The sequence below is a fragment of the Medicago truncatula genome, chromosome 7 (assembly GCF_003473485.1).
Source record: "Medicago truncatula cultivar Jemalong A17 chromosome 7, MtrunA17r5.0-ANR, whole genome shotgun sequence".
In the NCBI taxonomy this organism is placed as follows: domain Eukaryota; kingdom Viridiplantae; phylum Streptophyta; class Magnoliopsida; order Fabales; family Fabaceae; genus Medicago; species Medicago truncatula.
The window spans coordinates 34,660,181-34,682,589 of record NC_053048.1 but is presented as its reverse complement, the minus strand read 5'-3'; the positions used below and the strand labels follow the sequence as shown (position 1 = coordinate 34,682,589).

General features: G+C 32.5%; 3 protein-coding genes across 7 annotated transcripts; all 3 read right to left on the bottom strand.

The window, feature by feature from the left end:
* Window positions 1-3,326: 3,326 nt before the first annotated feature.
* On the bottom strand, window positions 3,327-8,557 carry LOC11425962 (vestitone reductase). 2 transcript variants are annotated; one of them, XM_003623668.3, is made up of 4 exons: window positions 8,151-8,557; window positions 4,755-5,279; window positions 3,814-4,015; window positions 3,327-3,709 (listed from the first exon to the last, which is right to left on the bottom strand). In XM_003623668.3, exons 1-4 carry the CDS (start codon window positions 8,269-8,271, stop codon window positions 3,568-3,570), a joined length of 990 nt encoding a protein of 329 aa, XP_003623716.1. In that variant the 5' UTR covers window positions 8,272-8,557; the 3' UTR covers window positions 3,327-3,567. The 2 variants fall into 2 exon arrangements, with proteins under 2 accessions (XP_003623716.1, XP_024625873.1); XM_024770105.2 differs by having other exon boundaries at window positions 3,333-3,709; window positions 4,755-5,282; window positions 8,151-8,554.
* A 4,305-nt stretch (window positions 8,558-12,862) lies between these two features.
* On the bottom strand, window positions 12,863-16,055 carry LOC11427276 (vestitone reductase). Of its 4 annotated transcripts, none has more exons than XM_039827737.1 (4): window positions 15,737-16,051; window positions 13,939-14,492; window positions 13,620-13,821; window positions 12,863-13,249 (listed from the first exon to the last, which is right to left on the bottom strand). In XM_039827737.1, the coding sequence occupies exons 2-4, from the start codon at window positions 14,474-14,476 to the stop codon at window positions 13,108-13,110; spliced, it is 882 nt and encodes a 293-aa protein (XP_039683671.1). In that variant the 5' UTR covers window positions 14,477-14,492; window positions 15,737-16,051; the 3' UTR covers window positions 12,863-13,107. The 4 variants fall into 4 exon arrangements, with proteins under 4 accessions (XP_039683671.1, XP_039683670.1, XP_003623714.1 ...); XM_039827736.1 differs by having other exon boundaries at window positions 13,939-14,361; XM_003623666.4 differs by having other exon boundaries at window positions 13,939-14,463; window positions 15,737-16,050.
* A 4,893-nt stretch (window positions 16,056-20,948) lies between these two features.
* LOC120577065 (protein FAR1-RELATED SEQUENCE 5-like) lies at window positions 20,949-21,323 on the bottom strand. The gene has a single exon (XM_039827973.1). The coding sequence runs from the start codon at window positions 21,321-21,323 to the stop codon at window positions 20,949-20,951; it is 375 nt and encodes a 124-aa protein (XP_039683907.1).
* Window positions 21,324-22,409: the final 1,086 nt, after the last annotated feature.

The following is a 22,409-nucleotide window of genomic DNA, read 5'->3' as shown; positions in this document are numbered from 1 at the left end:
GTTTGTATCAACGACTTGTTCTCTCTCTGAATCCGTTGTTCTTCTAATTGTTCAGCAAAGGCATGGAAGTATATGTGCGACTTATTGCACCAAGTTTTCCATGCCGTTATTAAACTGTCCACGTTATTTGCTGATACAACGGCTCTTCCCATAACCATTAGAGCACGGGATGAACCGTTGTGTGAACCGAGTATCTTCTACACGCAGTTGAAGAGACTAATCTCTCGTGTCGAATATGAGTTCTCCCTTCCCATAATTAAACCATTCAATATTAGAATTAGCTCTTAGATAAATATTTTTCTCTTTCTCCGAGATTTGAACCGGATCTCAAACTCCTTTAACACTTAAAACTAATTGAGCTACCAAAGCCTCCTAATTTCTATTTATAATTTGTTTTAACTTTTAAAAATAAGAAAAACCTTGATTAATTAATAAAAATATAGGATAATAAAAACTAGGACTAAAATTAAAAGAGAACTGAGCCATTTAATTTTCTTTCATATTGTTAAATGATTATTATGTACATGAGCCGTAAATCAAGATTTGAGCCCCTTACCCCTCAGACCATGCAAGTTTAATCTAAAACCTTTTTCTTTTTTTTCTTTCCAGGGAGCGGAGCGGCGAAACTCAGACATGAAAAACATTTATTTGAATATGTGTTCCAACATATTAAATATCTTATCAGTTTTTGTTTCATAAGTTTTAGCTCAACTCGCAAATACGCCGAAATTGTTAGACTGGACGTCATGATCGGGATTCGAACTCTGGTACCTCCATTTTTGTGTGTTTGAGTTTATGATGACTTTGCCATCTCTTCTAGGTACCAAAAAAAAAAAAACAAAATCTTGTGAATTTTTTTATCATGTAAGTTATCTAACAAAGAGTTTATATATGAAACTACCAACCGAGTTAAACTTACGTGGCATTTTTCTATTGCTTCTTTATTATATCTATTTATTTCCAAATAATAATTGCATTATTTTTTTGGCGCGCAATCCCATTATAGTTTAGTTTTTTTGTCAAGTATTAAATTTTGTTTTTTTCATTTGGTATCTTTGGTGCGCACAACCGCAGAGATTAATCCATTGAACTTTGTGTAACTCAAATGGACGGCAAACTCTTCCAAGGCACATTTGCGAAACTTGAGAGGTCAAAATTACATTTAAGTCTATATTTATTCATCGTGGCAATTCAATTGCAAAATTAACTTCAATTTGATTTTTACAAGTAATAACTCTTTTTTTTTTTGAGCAAGTAATAACTTGAACTTTTGTATATTAAAGGGGTTATTATTCAGAAAAATAAACTGATTATTTCATTAGTTGATTCATCACAAATAACTTAATGCATAAACTTGTACATCTCATTAGCCATCATTGATCTTAGGCACATTATTGTTAAACAAACTCTTCCTTTCCCTTCTTCCATTATCACACTCTTCCTTCGTGGTTTGCTTAATTTTTTTTTTCTTTTCCTTCTACTTCTAATTTTACCGGTTCTTCCTGATTATTAGTGTACACTACACACACATATATCCTTCTTTTATATACCTTTTTCGTGCAAGACTATATCATTCATTATTTATTCTAAAATTGTACTATTTTGACTCCACACACAAAAATTCAATATTAAATCTGTCATTAATTGACTTTCAAATGTACTCTCATAATTTCAATAGACAAAATTACATAGGACTTTTCTATGGGTATGTTCTTTTAAACTTTAAGTATTTATTTTTCCGACCGAACGTCACATGTACAATCTTAAATAGCTATAACCCAGTGAAAAATTGATAAAAAGTGTCTCCACGAGTCTAATTCGATTGACAGGAACGATGTATTATAATATGTAGAGGTTGGAGTTCGAACTCCAGATCACACTTATTCATCTGGAGCTTTCTAACTATTAAGCTATTTGACAAAAAAAAATGAGGAAGAGGATTTTAGATAGCAGCCGAATTGATCTGTGACCGGTATTATTATTTTATCATATTATATCAGCCGAGGTAGAGGTTTCTGAATTAAGATACGAATTCTCGCCCAAAGAAAGTAATATTTATATATTTTTTTGAACAGAAGTAATATTTATATTTACTGTTTGTTTGAACACATCCAATAAGATTATATCAAATAGAGGGAAACTGTGAGAAATAAAAAGAAATATAGATTCTAGATGTTGAGTTGAGAAAGAATTCCGAACATTTTGTAGAAAAGCCCTAGTACTTTGTTCAAATATTTTGTATTTTATTTTTAAAAATATGTATTAGTTTTACTTAACATAAAGATTTTTTAAAATGAACAATTGTATATATGTAAAAAAAACAATAAAATTAAATAGGAAAATAATAAATTTTGTTATTTCCTATATAAATTATCTCTAGCTAATAATGGTTAACTTCAAACAGACTCATATTTTGTAATTAACACATTAAGATGGACACATCTTCTTATTAACCAATAGAAGGACGAAATGTCTACAAATAATAGGATAAAATTTAAGTGATTGGAATACTTATCTGCAACGTTCACGCCCAAATCATTGACTTAATTTATAATTGAAAGTTGATCTTTCAATATGAATCAAACGAACACTGCAACAAGATGCAAAATAAAACAATGTTGCACAAGATGACGAACAACACAATGCCGCACTCAGACGACGAAATAACAAAAAAAAAATAAAAGAAGTTTTGATATATGTGAAAATCTATTATTTAGATTGAAAGAAAGGAAAAAAAAGATGTAGATAAGTGATTCTAGGTCAAAAATAACATAAAACTATCCCTTCTTAATGAGTGAAAAAAGAAAAGAACTTAAAGAAAATGTGAAGTTTCCCCCACTAAAAAAAATATCCCTGGTGCAAAGATAAACTTTGAGAAAATATTCATTTATTTATTGTCAAATCATTAATATTATGAATAGGGTCTTGTTAACTAGTGTCTCTGGGGCACTGGTTAAGGAAGCCAAAAGAGAAAATTTTAACTAAAAAAATGTTATTTTTTAAGCTTTTAATGCATTAACTATACAACTTTCAATGCAAATACGACCATATTTGATTCCTTAACTAGTACCTTAAGAGGAGCGGTTAACATTTTCCTACATATAATAACCAATTGTACGTCGTTGTGAATATAATCCATATATTTTGATTTCCTGGTGATGAAGAGCATATTATTGAGATTTTCAAATTGACCAAGTACAAGACACCATGCATCCCTTTGATATTTAAAGATAATCACAGGCGTTTTTTTTTTTTTTTTTAGGGTTTTATTTATTTGCTTGTTTAGTTGGATTTTTTTTCCAAGTAGTTTAGAGGCTAAATTCACCTTAAAGTGGAGAATCATGAGTTTGAACCCCTTCTACATACATAATACAATGTCATGCATGCCAACACAGGGCTATGCTTACGGAACCGTGTGAATCAACTTCACAAATCTATATGTTCAAATGGTGATTAACTCGGACAATGTGTTTAATGCAAATAAGTCCATCTATAGAGATTGAAGTACATGTCAAACGACATATGATTTATTAATTACTATCAATCATCCTGTTAACTTCATATGATTCAAAGATAACCCTTTTCCTTGCAACATTCAACTGCATCCTCAAACATTTTCTCAAGACTATATTTAAACTTGAATCCAGCGTCCATGAGTTTCTTTGAGGTTAATTGCGGAAGCTTAGAACCTTTAACTCCGATAAGCTCTCTAGAAGATGAACACAAATTGAATAGTATAAGTAACATACTAACATTAAAAGAAATATCACATAATATTTTAGTAAGTTATTAACATGGAGAAGGACAACTCACTTGGATGTTGGCATTTGAAGTTCAGGGTACTTGGAAGAAACAAGGTCAGCTATTTCATCAATAGTTGCAATGAATGGTGAACAATTATATCTCCCTTTTGGGTTAGGATGTTCAAGTAAGAATATATGTGCCCTAGCCACATCATCAACATGCACCATACCGGTACGAGATACAAGCAATAAGGAATGCTTGTCAATATCACCTGAATGCAACTTCCTTTTGTTAAGTTTCGTCTATTTAAGAAATGGTTAAATATCATTTTTGGTCTTTTTAGTATGACATATTTTTTAAGTTAGTCCTTTAAGTTTCAAAAGTTTTAAATAGATCCTTTTAGTTGATAAACTATTTCACCGTTACTCCTGTTGTCAATATAATTCGTTTAACTGATGCTAATTTAGTCGTTAAGTTGTTGACTTGGATCAAAATGTTGCCTTTTAAAAGGTTCAGGTGTCAAAACGCTACGTTTAATGGTCACATATGATCATTTATAGTGCTAGAAATGCAGCTATTTACAACAACGAAAGCCTTTCTAGCACTATTAAACGACATTTATAGTGCTAAAATGATATTTGTGACCATTAAACGTAACATTTTGACACCCTGAAGCTTTTAATAGGAAGCATTTTGATCAAAGTCAACAACTTAACGGCAACATCAACATCAATTAATTATTAACTGACAGCAGGGGTAACAGTGAAATAGTTTATCAACTAAAATTACTTATTTGATACTTTTGAAACTTAAAGGATTAACTTGAGAATTCTGTCAAATTAAAATGATCTATTTCAAATTTTTGAAACTTAAAACACTAACTTGAGAATTCTGTCAAACTAAAAGGACCAAACGTGATATTTGGCCTTAAAAAATAAAACAATCAAGAAAATACTTTCACAATAATCCAAGAACCAATGGGAAACTTAGTAAGAAGAAACTTCACTTACCAAATAAGAAAGCTAGTAAACTATGAACCGAGCCAGGTAGCTTAGGACAAATGAAAGGTCCTACAACAAAAGGTGGTACAAGAGTCACAATATCCAACCCATGTTGTTCTCCAAATTCAAGAACAGCTTTCTCAGCTAGTGTCTTAGAAACACCATATGACCAAGCAAATGGCTTCAAAGTTCTAAGAATATTCACATCACTCCAATAACTTTCATCCATTGTATCTTCTTCTTTATCTTGCGTATACACAGCAGAAGCACTAGAGGTGTAAATAACTCTTTTCAATGTCTTTGAATTTTTGCATGCTTTTAGAATTCCTAATGCTCCATCAATGGTTCTTTTTGTCACTATTTCCTCAGGTTCTTCCAGTTCAAAATCAATTGGAGTAGCTGTGTGGAATACTCCAATGCACCCTTCAATTGCTGCATTAAAACTCTTTGGGTTGCTAAGATCAGCATTGAAAATATTTAACTTTTGGGTTGCATTTGGAAGATTGGTGAGGAAGCTAACATCTTTGTTTTGCCCTGCTATATACATAATTTCGCTTACATAGATATCGTTAGATTCATTACATGGATAACATAAATATTATTAATAACAACAAATAACCAAAATTCACACTTGATTAAACAACCTAAGAATATATGGTCTATGGAGCACGAACACCTTTAGGATTAGACATGTCGCGGTGCCCAACAGCATATGACACTCGTACGACATGTGTCAAACAAGTGTCATAAATAAGTTGTTTTCTTCTTTACTTCAACACTTTTTGGACCGGTGTCTGATACCTATATAACACTTATATGAGGTCTGTTGGACAACTTAGATAAATATCTGGGTTTTTTTTTCCTCTGCTTCCACACAGTAGATTCAAGAGTTAAAGATGTGTGAGAAATATTTATCAAGGAGGGTTTATAGACATTAAAGTTTATTACAAATGCATTTTTAAATTTTTCGATGGTAGATGGATAAATAAAGATCAATTGCTATTGTATCTTGTTATAGAACTTTATTTAATGAAATAAATTGCTCAAGTTAAATGCATATGTATGTATTTTGATTCTTAGTTTATATCTTTTATAAATAAATTAATAATATAAATTAATAATATATAGGTACAGTGGTCCAGAGGGTGGTGCTGAATCGGTGTTCGTGGCGGTGCTTGTGATGTTTGATTTTGTGGCTTGTTTTGGTTTGAATCTGTTTCGAGCTAGATCGATTTGTGCTACTATTCCACTGTTTCTGTCTTGTGAATTTGGCATCTGGATTATGGTGGGCCGAGTTTTTGGATAGGTTATGGTGTTTGCTCTGGTGGTTCGTGAGTTGAGGGGTGTCTTTATGATTTGTGTCGGGAGTCTGGTGGACCGATCACTTTTGATTCGAGATCGGGAGCTAGTTTTCTGACGCAGGTTCTTTTAGGCTTTGTTGGTGGGCTCCTCCGTCTTACCGGAAGTTGAGTGGTGGTTGTGTCTGATCGATTGTAGCATCAAATCATTGTCAGCTGCTTTTTTTATCTTTGGGGTTTGGGGTTTGTTGTGTTGTTGATTTCTCGCCGGGTGTTTTGGGGGCTTTTATTTTTCTTATTGGTGTAATACTTTGGATTTAATCCCCGATATATATAAATAATATATTTTGCCATTCAAAAAAAAAAAATCCTATGCTATTTACATTAGTGGTGTCAATGTGTCTATGTCAGATGTCTATGTCGGAGTTTGTGCTTCATAAATAGTATAGGGATGAGAATATTTCTTAAAAAATATATTGAATGAGAATATGTTTGTCCAAATGATAGGGTCTATTATCTTTGTCTAAATCAGACTAGAGTTAGATTAGTCTTTCATTCAAATTCAAAATCTAAGTATTGTCCTCGTGAGCTTAACTCAGTTGGTATGAACAATGCATAAAATATGCAAGGTCTAGGGTTCAAACCTCGACAAAAAAAAAAAAAAAACCTAAGTATTTTTCAGAAATATGGCTTAAAAGACGCAGAATTCTTAGAAACATTGAAATTTGGTTGGGTATCCGTCCCTACCCCAAATGCACAACTCATTTAAAAATAAATTAATACAAAAAATGACATGACATTGTATAATTAGATTATGAGTACGTTATCCAACCAAACTTTAAGGGTATCACTGTGTTCATCTAAAAAGACTGGATTACATACAATTTTTTATTTAAACTTGTCATATCAGTTTATTTAAATATATAAAAAAATACTTTTTATTATTAGAGTTAAATAAATTCCTATAAATATGTTTCATTTTTAATCCCTCATTTTTTTCTCAAACAATAGCCATTCAAATGTTTTCTAACAATTCCTTCAGAAAAAAAGTTTTCTAATAACATTTTTTTTTATCTATTTTTGAGTTAACCCGTGTCTACCGTTCATGTTTAAAAATTTATATTTAATTTATCTTTTGTTTAAAAATTCTAAATTTTTGCAAGAGAAATTTTTATAATTTACTAAACTTGACTGCAAAAAATAATTCAGAATTTTGAAGGATACTTATGAGTTTATTAAAAGAAAGATAAAAAATATTGACCGAAAACATTTAAAAGATGAAGAAAAATTTAGTCTTATTGTATTATACATTTTTACTAGACCAAAAAAAATATGATATATAAATTTTTTAAAAAAATCTATATCTATAAAGACCAAAAACTTATTTAAGTCTTATTATATTATACATTTTGACTCTATTTTTTTATCTTGGTTAATTCAAAAAAGTAATTCAAATGTCTTTTAGTGGCATATTTTTTTTATCTCTATTTTTTTCGGGTAATTTAACTTTTTTTAATTGAAGAAGATATTTTTTTTTTTGTTTAAATATGTATTTGATCCTTGCAATTAGGGGTCGTTTAAAAATTGGTCCCTGTATTCGCTAATCCTTGCAAACTAGCCTTGCAATCATTAATCATTTAAAATTTAGTCCTTTGACCAACTTAATCACTGCCACGTCACTAATTTGATGACGTGGCAATCACTGCCAAACATGAAATTCCAATTTTGCCCTTAAGAAGAGGACAAAATATTGAAGAAAGAATTGAAAACTCAGGGGTAAAATTGGAATTTCATGTGGCGTGGCAGTGATTAAGTGGGGAGAGGGACGAAATTTTAAATGATTAAACAATGCAGGGGTAAATTGCCAGGATTAGCGATTACAGGGATCAATTTCTAAACGACCCCTAATTGCAAGGATCAAATACATATTTAAGCCTTTTTTTTTTAATAAAAATTGAAGAAAAATGAATTTAATAATACGATGTACAACTTAATTCTAATTCAAATGAGATACTAAACAATATAAAAATTAAATAATATCATTAAAATCCAATAACAATATGTAGTTCATTAGTTTATAGTTTTTTCTACTTTAAAAAAGGGTTACCTGGATCAGCTCTAACAGTGGTATTAACAGTGTAACCATCTTCAAGGAGTCTCTTAATAATCCATGAACCAATAAACCCTGTACCTCCAGTCACACAAACTCTTCCTTTTCCCTCTTCCATTACTAGCTTACCTCACTCTTCTTGCAAATATTTCCACACTTCACTTTTACTTTTGTTAGTTTTGTATGAAGGTTGATGGTCACATTGAAATGTATATATAAACATATCTAATGTTTTTTATTGTTGGAAATTAAATCAAGCTATCAGTGGAAGAATTGACAAGCACAAGTTACTTATGGACCACATCAAGTTTGTTGTTTTGTCTAATTAATTAGTCTAGACATGAAGAAATTAAAGGAAATGAGTGGACTGTATGAATGCTTTCATGATGAGTTTCTTCTTAGTGATGAAGTATTTTATAATTATTTGGCCTATAAAAGCCTCTTGATGTACGTGATTGTAAAATTTATCTTCCTCTCTATCTGTTTGTGTTCAGTGAATCAGCTTTGTAATATTTCTAATGCCCCACCCACTGATATCATTGATTGACAATTTTCTATGGACATATTTAATTTCTCCTTGCTGATTGCAGATTCCTAAATTAAAAATTTAATTGGAGATGGAAGGATAAAATAACTGTTCTAGAAGTTGAACTAATGCTACTGTCAGATATTTTTTTTTTAAAGATGTTACTGTCAAGTATCAAATAAAAGTGGGGGATGCATGGTATTTCTATGTACCACTGTTGAAATGTTGGTATTGAATAACTTACATCTAAAAAAAGGAAAGAAAGTTGTATCTCCTAAGTAACTCATAAACATAAGGCAAGATAAAACTTCTAACCGCATGTTTAGCTTAGATTGAGTCGCTTACCACTCAAACAGCACTAGTTTGATCTAAAAACTTAGGTTTAATTATACATGCAATGCTTTGATTTTTTTTTAATAAAGGAAGCGAATTATATTAAATAAACAAACAAACAGCCCCTCAAACACAATGCGTGTTAGAGTAACTGTTAAAAGTGTATGTACAATACAGTCAGGTTACCAACAGCCAAAGAAACAAAAAACGAAATCACATAGCAGTTTGAAAACAACGTAAATGATTTTGCTTCCAAAAGGGATAGTCAAAGTCGAACGTAACGTAGTTCGTTTTCAACCACCAATATGTTTGGAGTTTAACCTTTTCCAGAAGTCCTGTAAGCTGATCAAAATGATTATTAAAAATTCTATTGTTACGATTTTTCTAGATAACAAATAAGACCGAAATCCAAATAATAGAGAAGGTTGTCCTTGAATTTTTTGAGAACCCTCCAAGAGCACAAAACTGATTTGAATGAGTATATAAATCGCCATGAAGAACTTGAAGTAGATAAAATAGTCACAAGGAAGGGGGGGTTTGAATTGTGACCCTTTAAAAATTAACCTGAAACTTAAAAGTGATTCTCAAGTAGTTTACTTGGAATAGTTAAGTTAATATTCTGACTTCAGAACGTTCTGAAGTTCATACACACAAATAGTTTAATAAAGTAAATGTGTAAGTGTGTGTTGTGTATACTGTAATTAAAGAGTATAGGGAAGAGAGAAAGAACACACAGAAATTTATAGTGGTTCACCCAATGTGCGTTAGTCCACTCCTCACAATCTCGTGAGAGTTTCCACTATGATGCTTGAGATAACCTCTCAAATCCTGCACCTTACAATCCTTGTTCACCTGAACAATTACAACAACTGTATTCTCTAAGCCTCAGCAGGCTTGCACCTTGTTGCTAAGTTAACCACTTAGACTTTTACAAACTCAGCTCAAACTAACACTTTAGTACCCCTAAAGCTATATGAGATTTGTTTTTCTTCTTGCTAAGTTACCCACTTAGACTTTTACAACCTTTGCTCAAACTAACACTTTAGTACCTCTAAAGCTAGATGAGACTTTGTTACAATTTGTATGGAGGTTGAATGTTTGTGAATCAAACAAAAGAGGAAGAAGAAGAAGTTATCAGAGAGTATTGATTTGCACTAAGTAAACGAAAGCCTTAGAGATTGATCAATTTCAGATTGCAAGAGCTTCAAACAAAATCAAGTTGTTTTCTTGTACGCTTTGCAATTTGTGTGGAGTTTGAATGTTTGATAAACAAACAGAGGATGAAGAAGAAGTTATCTTTAAAAGAGATAACAAAGAGTATTGATGTGCACTAAGGAAACAAAAGCCTTAGAGATTGATCAATTTCAATTTGCAAGAGCTTCAAACAATCTTTGTTGTTTTCTTGTATGCTTTGCAATGGTGCAAGTTTTGCTACGACCTTGATATCTATTTATAGAGTCTTTGGGCTCATATAGCCGTTGTAGGGTGTCCAATGGTGTTATGCCATGTGTCCTGGGTCCCACAAGCTTTAACTTGAAATTCTGGGCAAACATTCTGATATCTGATGAACATCAGAATGTTGTTGTGTTCATGATGATCTTCATCTGGGTTCATCATGTATGAATGAACACATGAATTTCTAGGCGTGTCATATGCTGTTCATATGAATTTCTGGGCAACAATCAAGGTATGGGCTTTTTCACATACATCAGAATGTTCCTTCCCCAGATGCCTTGGGACCGGTGCAGGAAAGATCTAGTGGGATTCTGCATCTTCATGCCCATGCTTTGAGGGAATGTGTGGTCCTTGTACTGTACCAACTCCCATACGTGTCTATCTCTTGTTGAACAAGACAGATTTGCTTTGCTTTTGTTTTTTGCTTTTCACCTACTGTACTGTTCATAAAGTAAGCATGTGCTGAGCTGAACATTTTGACCATCAGAATGTTTGATATTCATGATGTTCTTCATCTGGGTTCATCAAGGATGAATGTCTGATGAGTTTCTGGATCCATCCAATACGTGACATGAGATTTGTTCAAGTTTTATCCTTCAAAAGTTACTTCTCCATATGCATCAAAAGTTGCTTGAAAAAGTAGGATAAAGTTGATTCAAATCTGTCTTGGATTTGGTGCAGGAGTGAGAGGATAGTGGATCTGCAATCTTCAGGCCCATGCTTCAAGGAGATTTGCTTGATTCATATCAGAGTACACGTTATCTCTGATGCAAGATCTCCTTTTGCTAGCTTTTCCATCTTTCCACCAACTACACTGTTCATGGCTGGAAGCATGTGCAGAAGTGAACATTCTGATCTTAGAATGTTCCATTTGTTCTTACTTTAGGTTGATTTGTAAGACTTAACTTTTAATGTAATCAAACCTAATAGTAAGACACAACTGAAGTGCAGTGAATGCATCATCTAGGATAATATTCTCATTGGAATATTCCTAGTACTTTAATGTTCATAGGCTTGGATGAACATTAAAGATCCTTTTGACATAGTTCCTTATCCATGCCTTTATTTGTTGATAGATCCATGCAGATGTACTTTCCTGGACCTTTTATTCATGTCAAGTGTACTTGCATGTTCTTCACGTTCTTGATGAATCTGGGTTGCTTATGAACAACCTTCTGGACTATCATCAAAATGTTCTGATCAACTCTCTGATCAACATTCTGAACTAACTTTCTGAACTTCAGAATTAGTTCATGGATTCAATGTCCTTTGATTTTATGCATCTTGGTATGATTCAAACCTTGTTCCTATCTTAGTAAAAACACTCAAGAGCACAAGTTAAATACCAAGGAATTAATCAAAGTCCATTTAATCCTTAATCATTTAAAGTTTATTATCTTTAAAATTAATTAGGGATTTTTCCTCAACAGAACTGTATCGATATCAAGCCAATGGGATATCAGAAGCCACAAACGACTAGTGATCACACTTAAAAAACAAATGGTCTTTGTTCTCTACAGCCCCACATGAAGCCGCACAAGATACCAGTGAAACATCCAGAATATTTTCTTCCGTAGATTATCCTTTGTAGCAAGTCTATTCAGAAAGAGACGCCATACAAAAATATTAACCTTTAACGGAACCGCTTTATGCCACAAAAAATGATGAAAATCCTCAGTAATATTAGTATCAACCGCTGTTAAGTAAGAATACGTAGATTGCAAGATGTATTTGTTGGAATGGTGAAGTTTCCACACCCACCTATCAGCCATGCCAACCTGCAAAACAAGAACATACAGTCTCTCCACACACTCCCCCACCAAAACCTCATCCCACGCAAATAACCTCATCCTCCACTCCCCCCGCCCCCCCCCCCCCCCCCCCCCCCCCCAAAAAAAAAATAGTAAATAAAGAATCAAATGTAGAAATAATACTTGAGGGAGCTTTGAAAAAAGAAAGAAAATAAACCGGAATAAAAGACAAAACGGACTTAAGCAGGATCAACCTACCTCCCAAAGATAAATTTTTACACTTCCATTCAGATAGTTTTGATTTCCTGCTGACGAAGAGCATATGATTATGAGATTTTCAAATTGACCAAGTACAAGATATCAAGCATCCCTTTGATATTTAAAGATAATCACATGTGGTTTTATTAAATTTTTTTATAGAGTTTTATTAATTAGCTTGTTTAGTTTGATTTTTTTTTCAAATAGCTTAGAAGCTAGAATTCACCTTCAATGAGAGAATCATGAGTTTGAACCCCCACTTCTACATACATAATACAATGTCATGCATGTCCATTGAACTATGCTCACGGAACCGTGTGAATCAACTTCACAGATCTACTTGTTGAAATGGTGATTAGCTCGGACAATGTATATGTGATTATGCGTTTAATGCAAAAAAATGTCCATCTATTGAGGTTGAAGTTCATGTCAAACGACATATAATTTATTAATGGGTCATGTTAACGAGTGTCCTGAGACACTCTTTAAACATTCCAAAAGAAGATATTTTTACATAAAAGTTAAATATTTCAATCCGATGCATTGATTACATATATTTTTTTAAAAAAAAATTACTATTTAAAGGTCTTAAAAAGTACTTATCAATCATCATGTTAACTTCATATATGGTTCAAAGATAACCCTTTTCCTTGCAACATTCAATTGCGTCCTCAAACATTTCCTCAAGGCTATATTTGAACTTGAATCCATCATCCATGAGTTTCTTTGAGGTTAAATGTGGAAACTTAGGACCTTTAACTCCCATAAGCTCTCTAGAAGATGAAAACAACTGAATAATATTAGTAACAACGAAATAAAGATCACATAAATTTAGTCAAGTTATTATGGAGAAGAACAACGAATTACTTTCTCCGTTCCACTTTATATTTCATTCTTGCAAATACGCATGATGAAGAATTAATGTAAGGTAATGTCTTATAGAAAAGAGTAATTGTGAGTTATTTTAAAAAAAATCTTTTATTAATGGAATGAAAAACATAAATTAAAAGAATTGAAAAAAAAAAGTAATAAATAGTAAGTGGCATAATAGAGAAATAAATATTAATGATTCATTGATATTGCAAAGTGACATATAATTTACAAGAAACAAATGAAACGCATGGACTAACATGTAAAACTCACTTGGATGTTGGCATTTGAAGTTCAGGGTACTTGGAAGAAACAAGGTCAACTATTTCTTCAATATTTGCAATGAATGGTGAACAATTATATCTCCCTTTTGGATTAGGATGTTCAAGTAAAAATATATGTGCTCTAGCCACATCATCAACATGCACCATACCAGTACGAGATACAAGCATCAATGGATTCTTGTTAATACCACCTGCATGAAAATTCCTTTGTTAATTTTTATAAATTTAAGAAATAAAACAATCAAGAAAATACTTTCACAATAATCCAAGAACCAATGGGAAACTTGGTAAGAAGAAACTTCACTTACCAAATAAGAAAGCTAGTGAACTATGGACAGAACTAGGTAGCTTAGGACAAATGAAAGGTCCAACAACAAAAGTGGGTAGAAGAGTCACAATATCCAAACCATGTTGTTCTCCAAATTCAAGAACAGCTTTCTCAGCTAGGGTTTTAGAAACAGCATATGACCAAGCAAAAGGTTTCAAAGTTCTAAGATTATTCACATCACTCCAATAACTTTCATCCATTACCTCTACTTCTTTGTTTTGCATGCACACAGCAGAAGCACTTGAGGTGTAAACAACTCTTTTCACTGTCTTTGAATTTTTGCATGCTTTTAGAATTCCTAATGCCCCATCAATGGTTCTTTTTATCACAATTTCCTCTGGTTCTTTCAGTTCAAAATCAACTGGAGTAGCTGTGTGGAATACTCCAATGCACCCTTCAATTGCTGCATTGAAACTTTCAGGGTTGCTAAGATCAGCATTGAAAATTTGTAGCTTTTGAGATGCATTTGGAAGATCTGTGAGGAAGCTAACATCTTTCTTTTGCCCTGCAATTTGCATAATTTCGCTTACATATCTATCGTTTCATGGAAAACAATAATATTAATAACAACAACTATACAAAATTCGCACGTGATTTGAATTTTAGTTGAGAGGTTGACAAAACAACCTAAGAATATAGGGATGAGATTATGTGTTTGACCAGGAACGGATCCAAAAAATTTGAATGGTGGGGGCGAGATTATATATGTTGAAATTTGGCTCAAAACTGGATGTTGAAGTTCTAGAAAAATTGTGGCACCGTAAGCATGAGATTGTGGCAAGATTTTGGTTCTTTTCCTCGGAGTTTGCTATTGGAAATATTGTGTCACCTATGCATGAAATTGTGGCACGATTAACGGAATAAAGTTAGTACTGTATTGGTGTACCAACAACAAATCGTGGCATGATGGGTGCCAATCGTTGAACGATTCTCAGGATATTTTAGGTCCTATATAAGGCTTCAATTCTTCATTTTTTTAGGGAGCTTCAAGAGAGAGACTCGGAAAATCAAAGGAGAGAACTTTAGGACTGGGTGTCTTTGGTGAGAGTTTTTTCTTGGGATGAGAAATATTTGTAAAAACCTTCATTTAGTATTTTCTCTAAGGATTCATTGTGAGTGTGGGTGACTTGTAAGCTTGTAAGTTAATTTCTTATAACCTATTTGTGTCACTCTATCATATTGGATCAGAGAGTTGCTTTCTCCCCAGAGTATGTCTTATTGGACTGAACTGGATAAACAATATCGATGTGTAGTTTTCTTTCTCTTCTTTCTTATCTTTGTTTCTTTTTTTTTGGTACATCTTATCTTTGTTTCTTTAAATATGTTTGTGTTATTGCTTCACACTTAGATATAAGTTTGTTTGTTGTTATCGTTGCTTAAGACTACTTTATTCATTGATTATACTAATTCCTTTGCTCCAAACATATAAGTTTTATTGATGTGATTTATTTGTTTGAATTCACAACAATATATTATAAAAGTTTGTATAAAAAATACAATATACATTCACTAATCATCATCGTGTCGAAATTAGACAATTTAGATGATGAGTTGAGCGACAACGATAAAAGTTATGATTAGAATAGATGTTCAAGATTCAAACCATTATATTAGATGTTTACACAATTAATTTTTATCTAAAACAAAATTTTAGAATGACTAAAAACAAAATTAATTATTATTTTATTCTATTTTTTACTATATTTTTGTTTTCTTTGTTAATTCATAAAAGTAGTTCAAATGTTTTTATAGATTTTTTTCTTTCAAAAAGGGGTTACCTGGATTTGATCTAACGGTGGTGTTAACAGTGTAACCATCTTCAAGAAGTCTCTTGATAATCCATGAACCAATAAACCCAGTACCTCCAGTTACACAAACTCTTCCTTTCCCTTTTTCCATCACCACACTCTCTTGCAAAATATATTTTCACACTTCACTTTTATTTTTGTTGCTTCTGTATGAATGTTGAAGGTCACATTTAATGTTGTTGATTGCTGGAAATTAAAGCAAGCTATCAGTGGAAGAATTGACAAGCACAAGACCTGTACATACACTAAGCAAGTTGCTTATGGACCACATCAATTTGTTGTTTTGTCTAATTAGTCTAGAGATCAAGAAAGAAAATGAGTGGACCGTATGAATGCTTTCATGTTAAGTTTCTTAGTGATCAAGTATTTTATAATTATTTGGCCTATAATTGTAACATCAATTTGTGTACATGTTGTGTTGAATCAAATAGAGTAAATTTATATTTTATTTTATTTTTGGTTAAGTAAATTTATCTTCTTCTCCATCAGTTTGTATTTCTGTGGCCATATTTCTCCTTGCCGATTGCACGTTCCTAAATTAAAAATTTAATTGGAGGTGGAGGGATAAAATAACTGTTCTAGAAGTTGAACTAATTCTAGTCAATTTTGTTTTTTTTAAAAGATGTTACTGTGGCAAGTATTAAATAAAAGTGGGGGATGGTATTTCTATAAACATAAGTCAAAGATAAAACTTCTAACTATGTTTAGCTTAGTTTGAGTCGCTTACTACTCAAACCACACTAGATTGATCTAAAAACTTAGGTTTAATTATACATGCAATGCTTTGATGTTTTAACATTTGTGTTTTTTTCTTCATCATAGGAAACAGTAAATATGTGCACATCTTTCAACCAAAGTTCGGTGTATTTTTTTAGGAAACAGTATTTGAGGAAAATGTATACTTTTGATATCCATCACATTAATGCCTTTTATTAGGAAACAAGAAAGAATGAATAAATGTGAATTCTCATTGATGATAGAATGATTACAATGTGTATATATACAAGAATCTCAGGGCATGGTAACCTAAAATATACATTCAGTAAAATATAAAACCCTAGTATCTGTTACTTGTACAACAAGGAAATGAGTAAACTAACTATTAGGATTTGTATTTTCATCATTATGCAATACCTTCTACGAAAAAATATGTATGAATCTGTCTAAGATATATGCTACATCTGATGCAGGTGAAGGAACACTCAAAGACTATCTCACAGATGAGATACTTCCCAACAACGAAATACACTTAATTAATGGTGTGATGTGGTGATTCATTACTTGCTCCTCTAGGTGGAAAATGGTATTTGATTTGTTTTCAGTTATTTTATATCATCAGCCATAAAGTCACATCATCTAATTCTAAATGACATTGATTTTGTTTTTCTATCGAGAGAGTATACAAGTCTTGATTTGGAGTTTTAGGTATAAATTACCAATGAAATACTCTTAATGGTATACGGTGATTCATGAGAATCACATCTTTATATACGTAGTTTGCATTTTAAAGGATTATATGCCTAGAAGAAATATGTAAAGAATTATTTAAACTGTTTATGTAAATTTCCATACCTAGCTAAGCCTGAGGTGTTACATTTGTGTTAGAATAACGAAAGAAATCCAACGAAAATTTCACCATAGCTACTCCATTTATCATCCAAAAAAAAATATTTGCCCCATTATACCTCCCATATTTTCCGGCCAACAAGCAAGTTTATTGGCTAAGTGTTGTTTCACGATCCACTCGGTACACATTCTCTCGGGATATATAGCAATGCTCTGTTAGAATAGTTCGGCCAATTTGATTGTGAATAGTGTTGAAGTTTCCCGGGTTAGGTTTTCAGGTTCTTGATTGTATAAATATGTTTGAGTACCTTTATCTTTTAGACAAATTTTGGGATGAGATTCAAGCCTATTTAACAAATAGGAAGGAAAGACATGGATAAGAAAATGGCCTGTAGAAATCAAAGTGAGCTTCTATTGTTGGTATGGCTTTTAACTGCCTTGATACAATTGAGCTGTGCATATGTGCCTAAATTACTAATTAAAGATGCGAGTACATATGTCCGTTGAAAATATTTCCATACATCACAGCCTCACCCTAATTTTATTGTTCTTCTCAAGTTTGAAAATGTTAATCTAGCTACACTTCCAACTTGCAAGGGACTGTTAGATGCAGTTAGAGATTTGTTATTACTGATTAAAATATTTACTAGTTAGTTAATTATACTTAGTTGCTTGTTGGTTATATTAGTTACCATAGAATGACTATATAAAGTGCATTCTACACGTTATAATCAATCAATTTCATTGAATCAATTTCAAATTTCCTATTTCCCTCATTTTATTATTCTTTTCTTTTTTTTGGACTCTACCATGTTTCTCTTGGTGGGTAAAAAAAAATAATGGGATAATAATTATTAACTTAATTATGTGAATTTAAATGACATAGCACTTCAGTGCCATAGTAATATGGTGACATTGTGACATAGAACCAATCAAATTTTGACACGTGTCAAGGCTTTTTAAAATAATAAAAAAACAGAAAAACTGAGACAAAAATAAATCGTTTTATTTGCACAAACACTGAACAATTCCTTTCATTTCCTTCCCCCTTCGCACTCATCACCACCCACCATATTCCGACCGCCATATCTAATCAGGAAAATAAATAAGACTATATTCTTCATCCTCTTGCATAGAGCTTTTCATTGGTCCATTTAGTTCCGTGAAAGGAGCAATTTCTTCGTCGATCACTTTCATCCTCTGTCGCTCAATCATTGCCAACCACCGTGCCGGATCTATAGCTCTATATTCGTATAATCTTTTCTTCAGGGGAAGTCATCTTCTTCAACGGTTTTACATGTTCATTCTTAAAATTGGAAAATCCCCTTCCTCGACACACATATTCTCCTTCTTCCTATTCTTTCCATGTTTTCCAATTGCTCTTACCACACCTAAATTGGAAAATTGCTTTTCAGTTTGTTGTTTGAGTCATGTTTAGATTGATTAGCTTCTAGATATTGTTATGCAATAAATTATGTGCTAAGAAGTATTAGGTGTGGTGTGTCTCTGTGATGGATGTCGGTGTCGGACACACGATCCCGACAAATAATTACATTGAATTATGTCATTTTTTAAAATTATTTTCGGTATCGACATGGTTATGTCGTTTCCGATGTTTGTTTCGTGCTTCATATGTTCCTATAAAATACATTTGATCAAATCTCTTCCTGTTCTTTTTTGCACTAATTTGTTTTTGTTTACAGGATATTGATTATGATCCGCATCTAGTACCAAAAGCCTTACATAGTTGAACGAATGACTTTGGAACTTCCTCAATTGATAAATATTGCTTGCTTGGTTCAAATGGCTTTGGAACTTTCTAATATGACATGACATGGGGGTGATGCTTATGCTGAATCAAATTTGGAACTTGGTGTCAAGTTGAATCTCACACTTGAGATATACACACTCATTTACCATGATGCCTATTTGGGTTGTTCACTAGAGGGTCTTGGAAACATAATGATGCACGCTATGGTGGAAATTCCGGTGTCACCGCCGCTTGAACAGATGCTACAAGATTATGATGAATGGGTTCAAAATCAATTGTATTGTCTAAATCAATCTTCTAGTTAGGGAAAATTTGTGTAAGCTTATTTTTATGGTAGAGACAACTGACAAAGGGAGAACCTTTTGATCTTTAGGAAAAAGAGAAAAATTAATAGTGAGCATTTGGCTTTTAGGAAGTCTGTGTTAAGACTGTCCATGTTATGTAATATATTACTTTTGTCTATGTTATACATATCAATGAATGAAAAGTGTTGGAACATCAATTTGTGTACTTCAAGTTTTAATATTCTTAAGTATTATTTCTTTCAGCATCAATATAAAGCCGTGTATTTTTTATGAATGGTTGTAGAATCCGAGGGATTGTTTAGTGCGCTAATTCCATCGTTAGTAGTGTGGGGTGTAGCAGGTTTTTCTGCTGTTCTGTTCGGTTCAGCTGTGTGTTTTAGCAGGTTTTCCTGCTGTTCTGTTCTGGTTCAGCAGAGTTTTGTGGTGCTGACAGGTTCGGTAGTGCCACGAGTCTGCAGATTTTGGGCTTTTGCTGTCAATTATGTTGTCTGGGTTCTGCTGTTTGGAGGGTGTTGCACTGTTGTATTTGTTGGTGCAGCAGCTGCCTTCCGGTTTTTGGGTGGTTTTTAAATTCTTTTCTGGCATTTTTGGGTTGTGATGCAGGGGTATTGCACAATTAATTGATGTATATAAAGGATTTGAATTGTTAGTGCAAAATTACTAACTAGTTTACACTACTTTGTTACATCAATCCACTTTTATAACTGCATTTTACAATTAATGCTATGACCAAAGCATACACACAATTCACTAAATTGAAACTAAGAGTACATAATATATTGACAGTGTGATTCATTGCGTAATCACATTTGACAGCGTCTGTTTAAATTGACAGTGTATTCTAACCAGAATACAACACTGTAGATCTAAACAAACATTACATAAAAATATTTTGACAGTATATTCCAACCAAAATACAACCCTGTAGATGCAAACTAACTGCACATAATAATTTTCAAAAAATAACCAGCTCCGTTTCTTTCGATTGAGATCGAAGGTCAAAGTAATGCTCCAATATTTGTATCATCAAAAGGTGCCTACATTAATAACAAAAAATAATTAGAATCATGATTGTGTGATGAAAAATAATTAGTATAAGAATAGTTCCTTATGAAAAAAAATATGAAATTACCATCAACATAGTTGTGTAACTAACAAACATATTCTCACGTGCTAGCGGGGGCTCATAAGTTGGAGGCGCGGAACAAGATACTCCATTGACCATATTAGTTGTTAATTCTCTAACCTAAAATGATCGTGCAACATTAAAATAGTGAAAGTACATGTAAAACTAAAACAAGTAATCTATGTATCGACTTATATACCTGTGAACTTCTTTGAGGTGGGACACGGCTAGATTGAGCGTGTTTACTTGGAGGAGCACTTCTTTGTCTTTTTGTAGTGATATAGTTTCTTACATCCACCTCTGTAAATCCAACATTAGCGCTATGCCCTGCATGTGTGCTCATAAGTTGATACACTTTCTTCTGCCTTAATCCAGAGTCATCGGCCATATCAATCCCATATGCTTGTACTTCAGTTATCTTTCTATGTGATCGAAGCATGTGGTTGTCTCTCGATTTAGTAGATCATGGTTATGGTTTTCTACAAACTCATTGATAACCAACTTTCCATTTTTACTTGAAAGTGTAATTCTTGCTAAGCATTTCGTTCTAGTCTCTCCTCTCCGAATTTTTCCTTCATATGCACATTTATCCTCTTTCTTCCGTATTCCTTCCTTACAACAAACAAACCTACATGACGATACACTACCGTCTTTCTTCCTGTTTGTAAAGCGTACTCTAACTCTGAAGCCCTCACGTAAACCATAAGCAAGATAAAACTGTTCAGCCTCTTCTCTAGTGTCAAATTCTATTCCAAGTCTTGGCTTCCAATCATCATTTGAAGAAGCCATGTCAAATACCCAAATGAAGGTACCTGACAAGTAAATAAAAGAGGTAAGAACAAGGAGTGTCACTAAACAGGTTAACAATACATCCAAATGAATGTACCTAATTCAACTAATGTTTGGCTATTAAACAGAGCATATGTATTGCTCCTAAAAAACAGAGCATATTTACCCCTTGCAATGGGTTTACTTCAATCCTAAAATAAAACCCTAAATTTCTTAAAATCTAATCCTACAGAATTGAAATTGGTTCAAAAGGTTTGTTTTCTTCCCCTAATCAAGTGTAGCTATTCCTTATTTTAATTTTGATTTTGGTTTTTGTTTGTTCTCATTACCATAATGTCATACCCCAAATTTGGACCATTTGAAATCTTTTTTGTCCACATTTTTTAATAGTTCAGATTCTCTTTTATTCGTTTTTTTACCTTTTAAAACTCGTGTTTTCGTCATTAATCATTTAAAAAAAAACTTTCATCTTGCATTTAAGTCCTCGCTTGCATTTTCTACAACATTTAAAATCACTCCATTTGCATTTTTATAAACGCATTTTATAATCCTTTTAGTCATAACAGGCAAGTCATTTTAAAATGGCTAATCGCATTTTAAAAGGCGTGTCTTTTTAATCATTTTAACCAAAATTTCGGCAGGGAGGATACTTTGAAGTACCTCATGTCAGATTCCGAAGGGACTTTTTATTTTCTTTTTTAGGCTAAGTTGTTTATTATTATTATTCTTTTTTATTTTTATTTTTTTAGAAAAAAAAAACAAACAGAAGTCACTCACGTGACCTCTTTCTTTCTCTTTTCTTTTTATTCTTTTTTTTTTTATTTGTTTTATTCATTTTGTTTTTTTTATTTATTTATTTATCTTTTTGGTCAAATCTTTTTCTCCAAGTCTCAGCTGCAGGGGCATTTTGGTCATTGGTTTGTACCAGAGCCAACCCTAGTTTGTCACTATAAAAACACTGTCAATCATTGGGAAATGGGCCAGAAGTCACTGTTCACGTCAAAAAATCAGCAGCAATTCACAAACACTCATTTTCTACTTTTCCAACCCTTTTTCAGATCAAACACTAAAAATTACAAAGAAAAT

Coding starts and splice junctions, on each gene's coding strand:
- LOC11425962 (XM_024770105.2), bottom strand. CDS start 8,271: ATGGAAGAGGGAAAAGGAAGAGTTTGTGTGACTGGAGGTACAGGGTTT. Junction 4,016..4,754: donor TTTACTAGCTTTCTTATTTG/GTAAGTGAAGTT, acceptor AGTTGCATTCAG/GTGATATTGACAAGCATTCC. Junction 3,710..3,813: donor CTTCAAATGCCAACATCCAA/GTGAGTTGTCCT, acceptor TTCATCTTCTAG/AGAGCTTATCGGAGTTAAAG.
- LOC11427276 (XM_003623666.4), bottom strand. CDS start 15,857: ATGGAAAAAGGGAAAGGAAGAGTTTGTGTAACTGGAGGTACTGGGTTT. Junction 14,464..15,736: donor CACCGTTAGATCAAATCCAG/GTAACCCCTTTT, acceptor TGCAAATTGCAG/GGCAAAAGAAAGATGTTAGC. Junction 13,822..13,938: donor TTCACTAGCTTTCTTATTTG/GTAAGTGAAGTT, acceptor ATTTTCATGCAG/GTGGTATTAACAAGAATCCA.
- LOC120577065 (XM_039827973.1), bottom strand. CDS start 21,323: ATGGCTTCTTCAAATGATGATTGGAAGCCAAGACTTGGAATAGAATTT.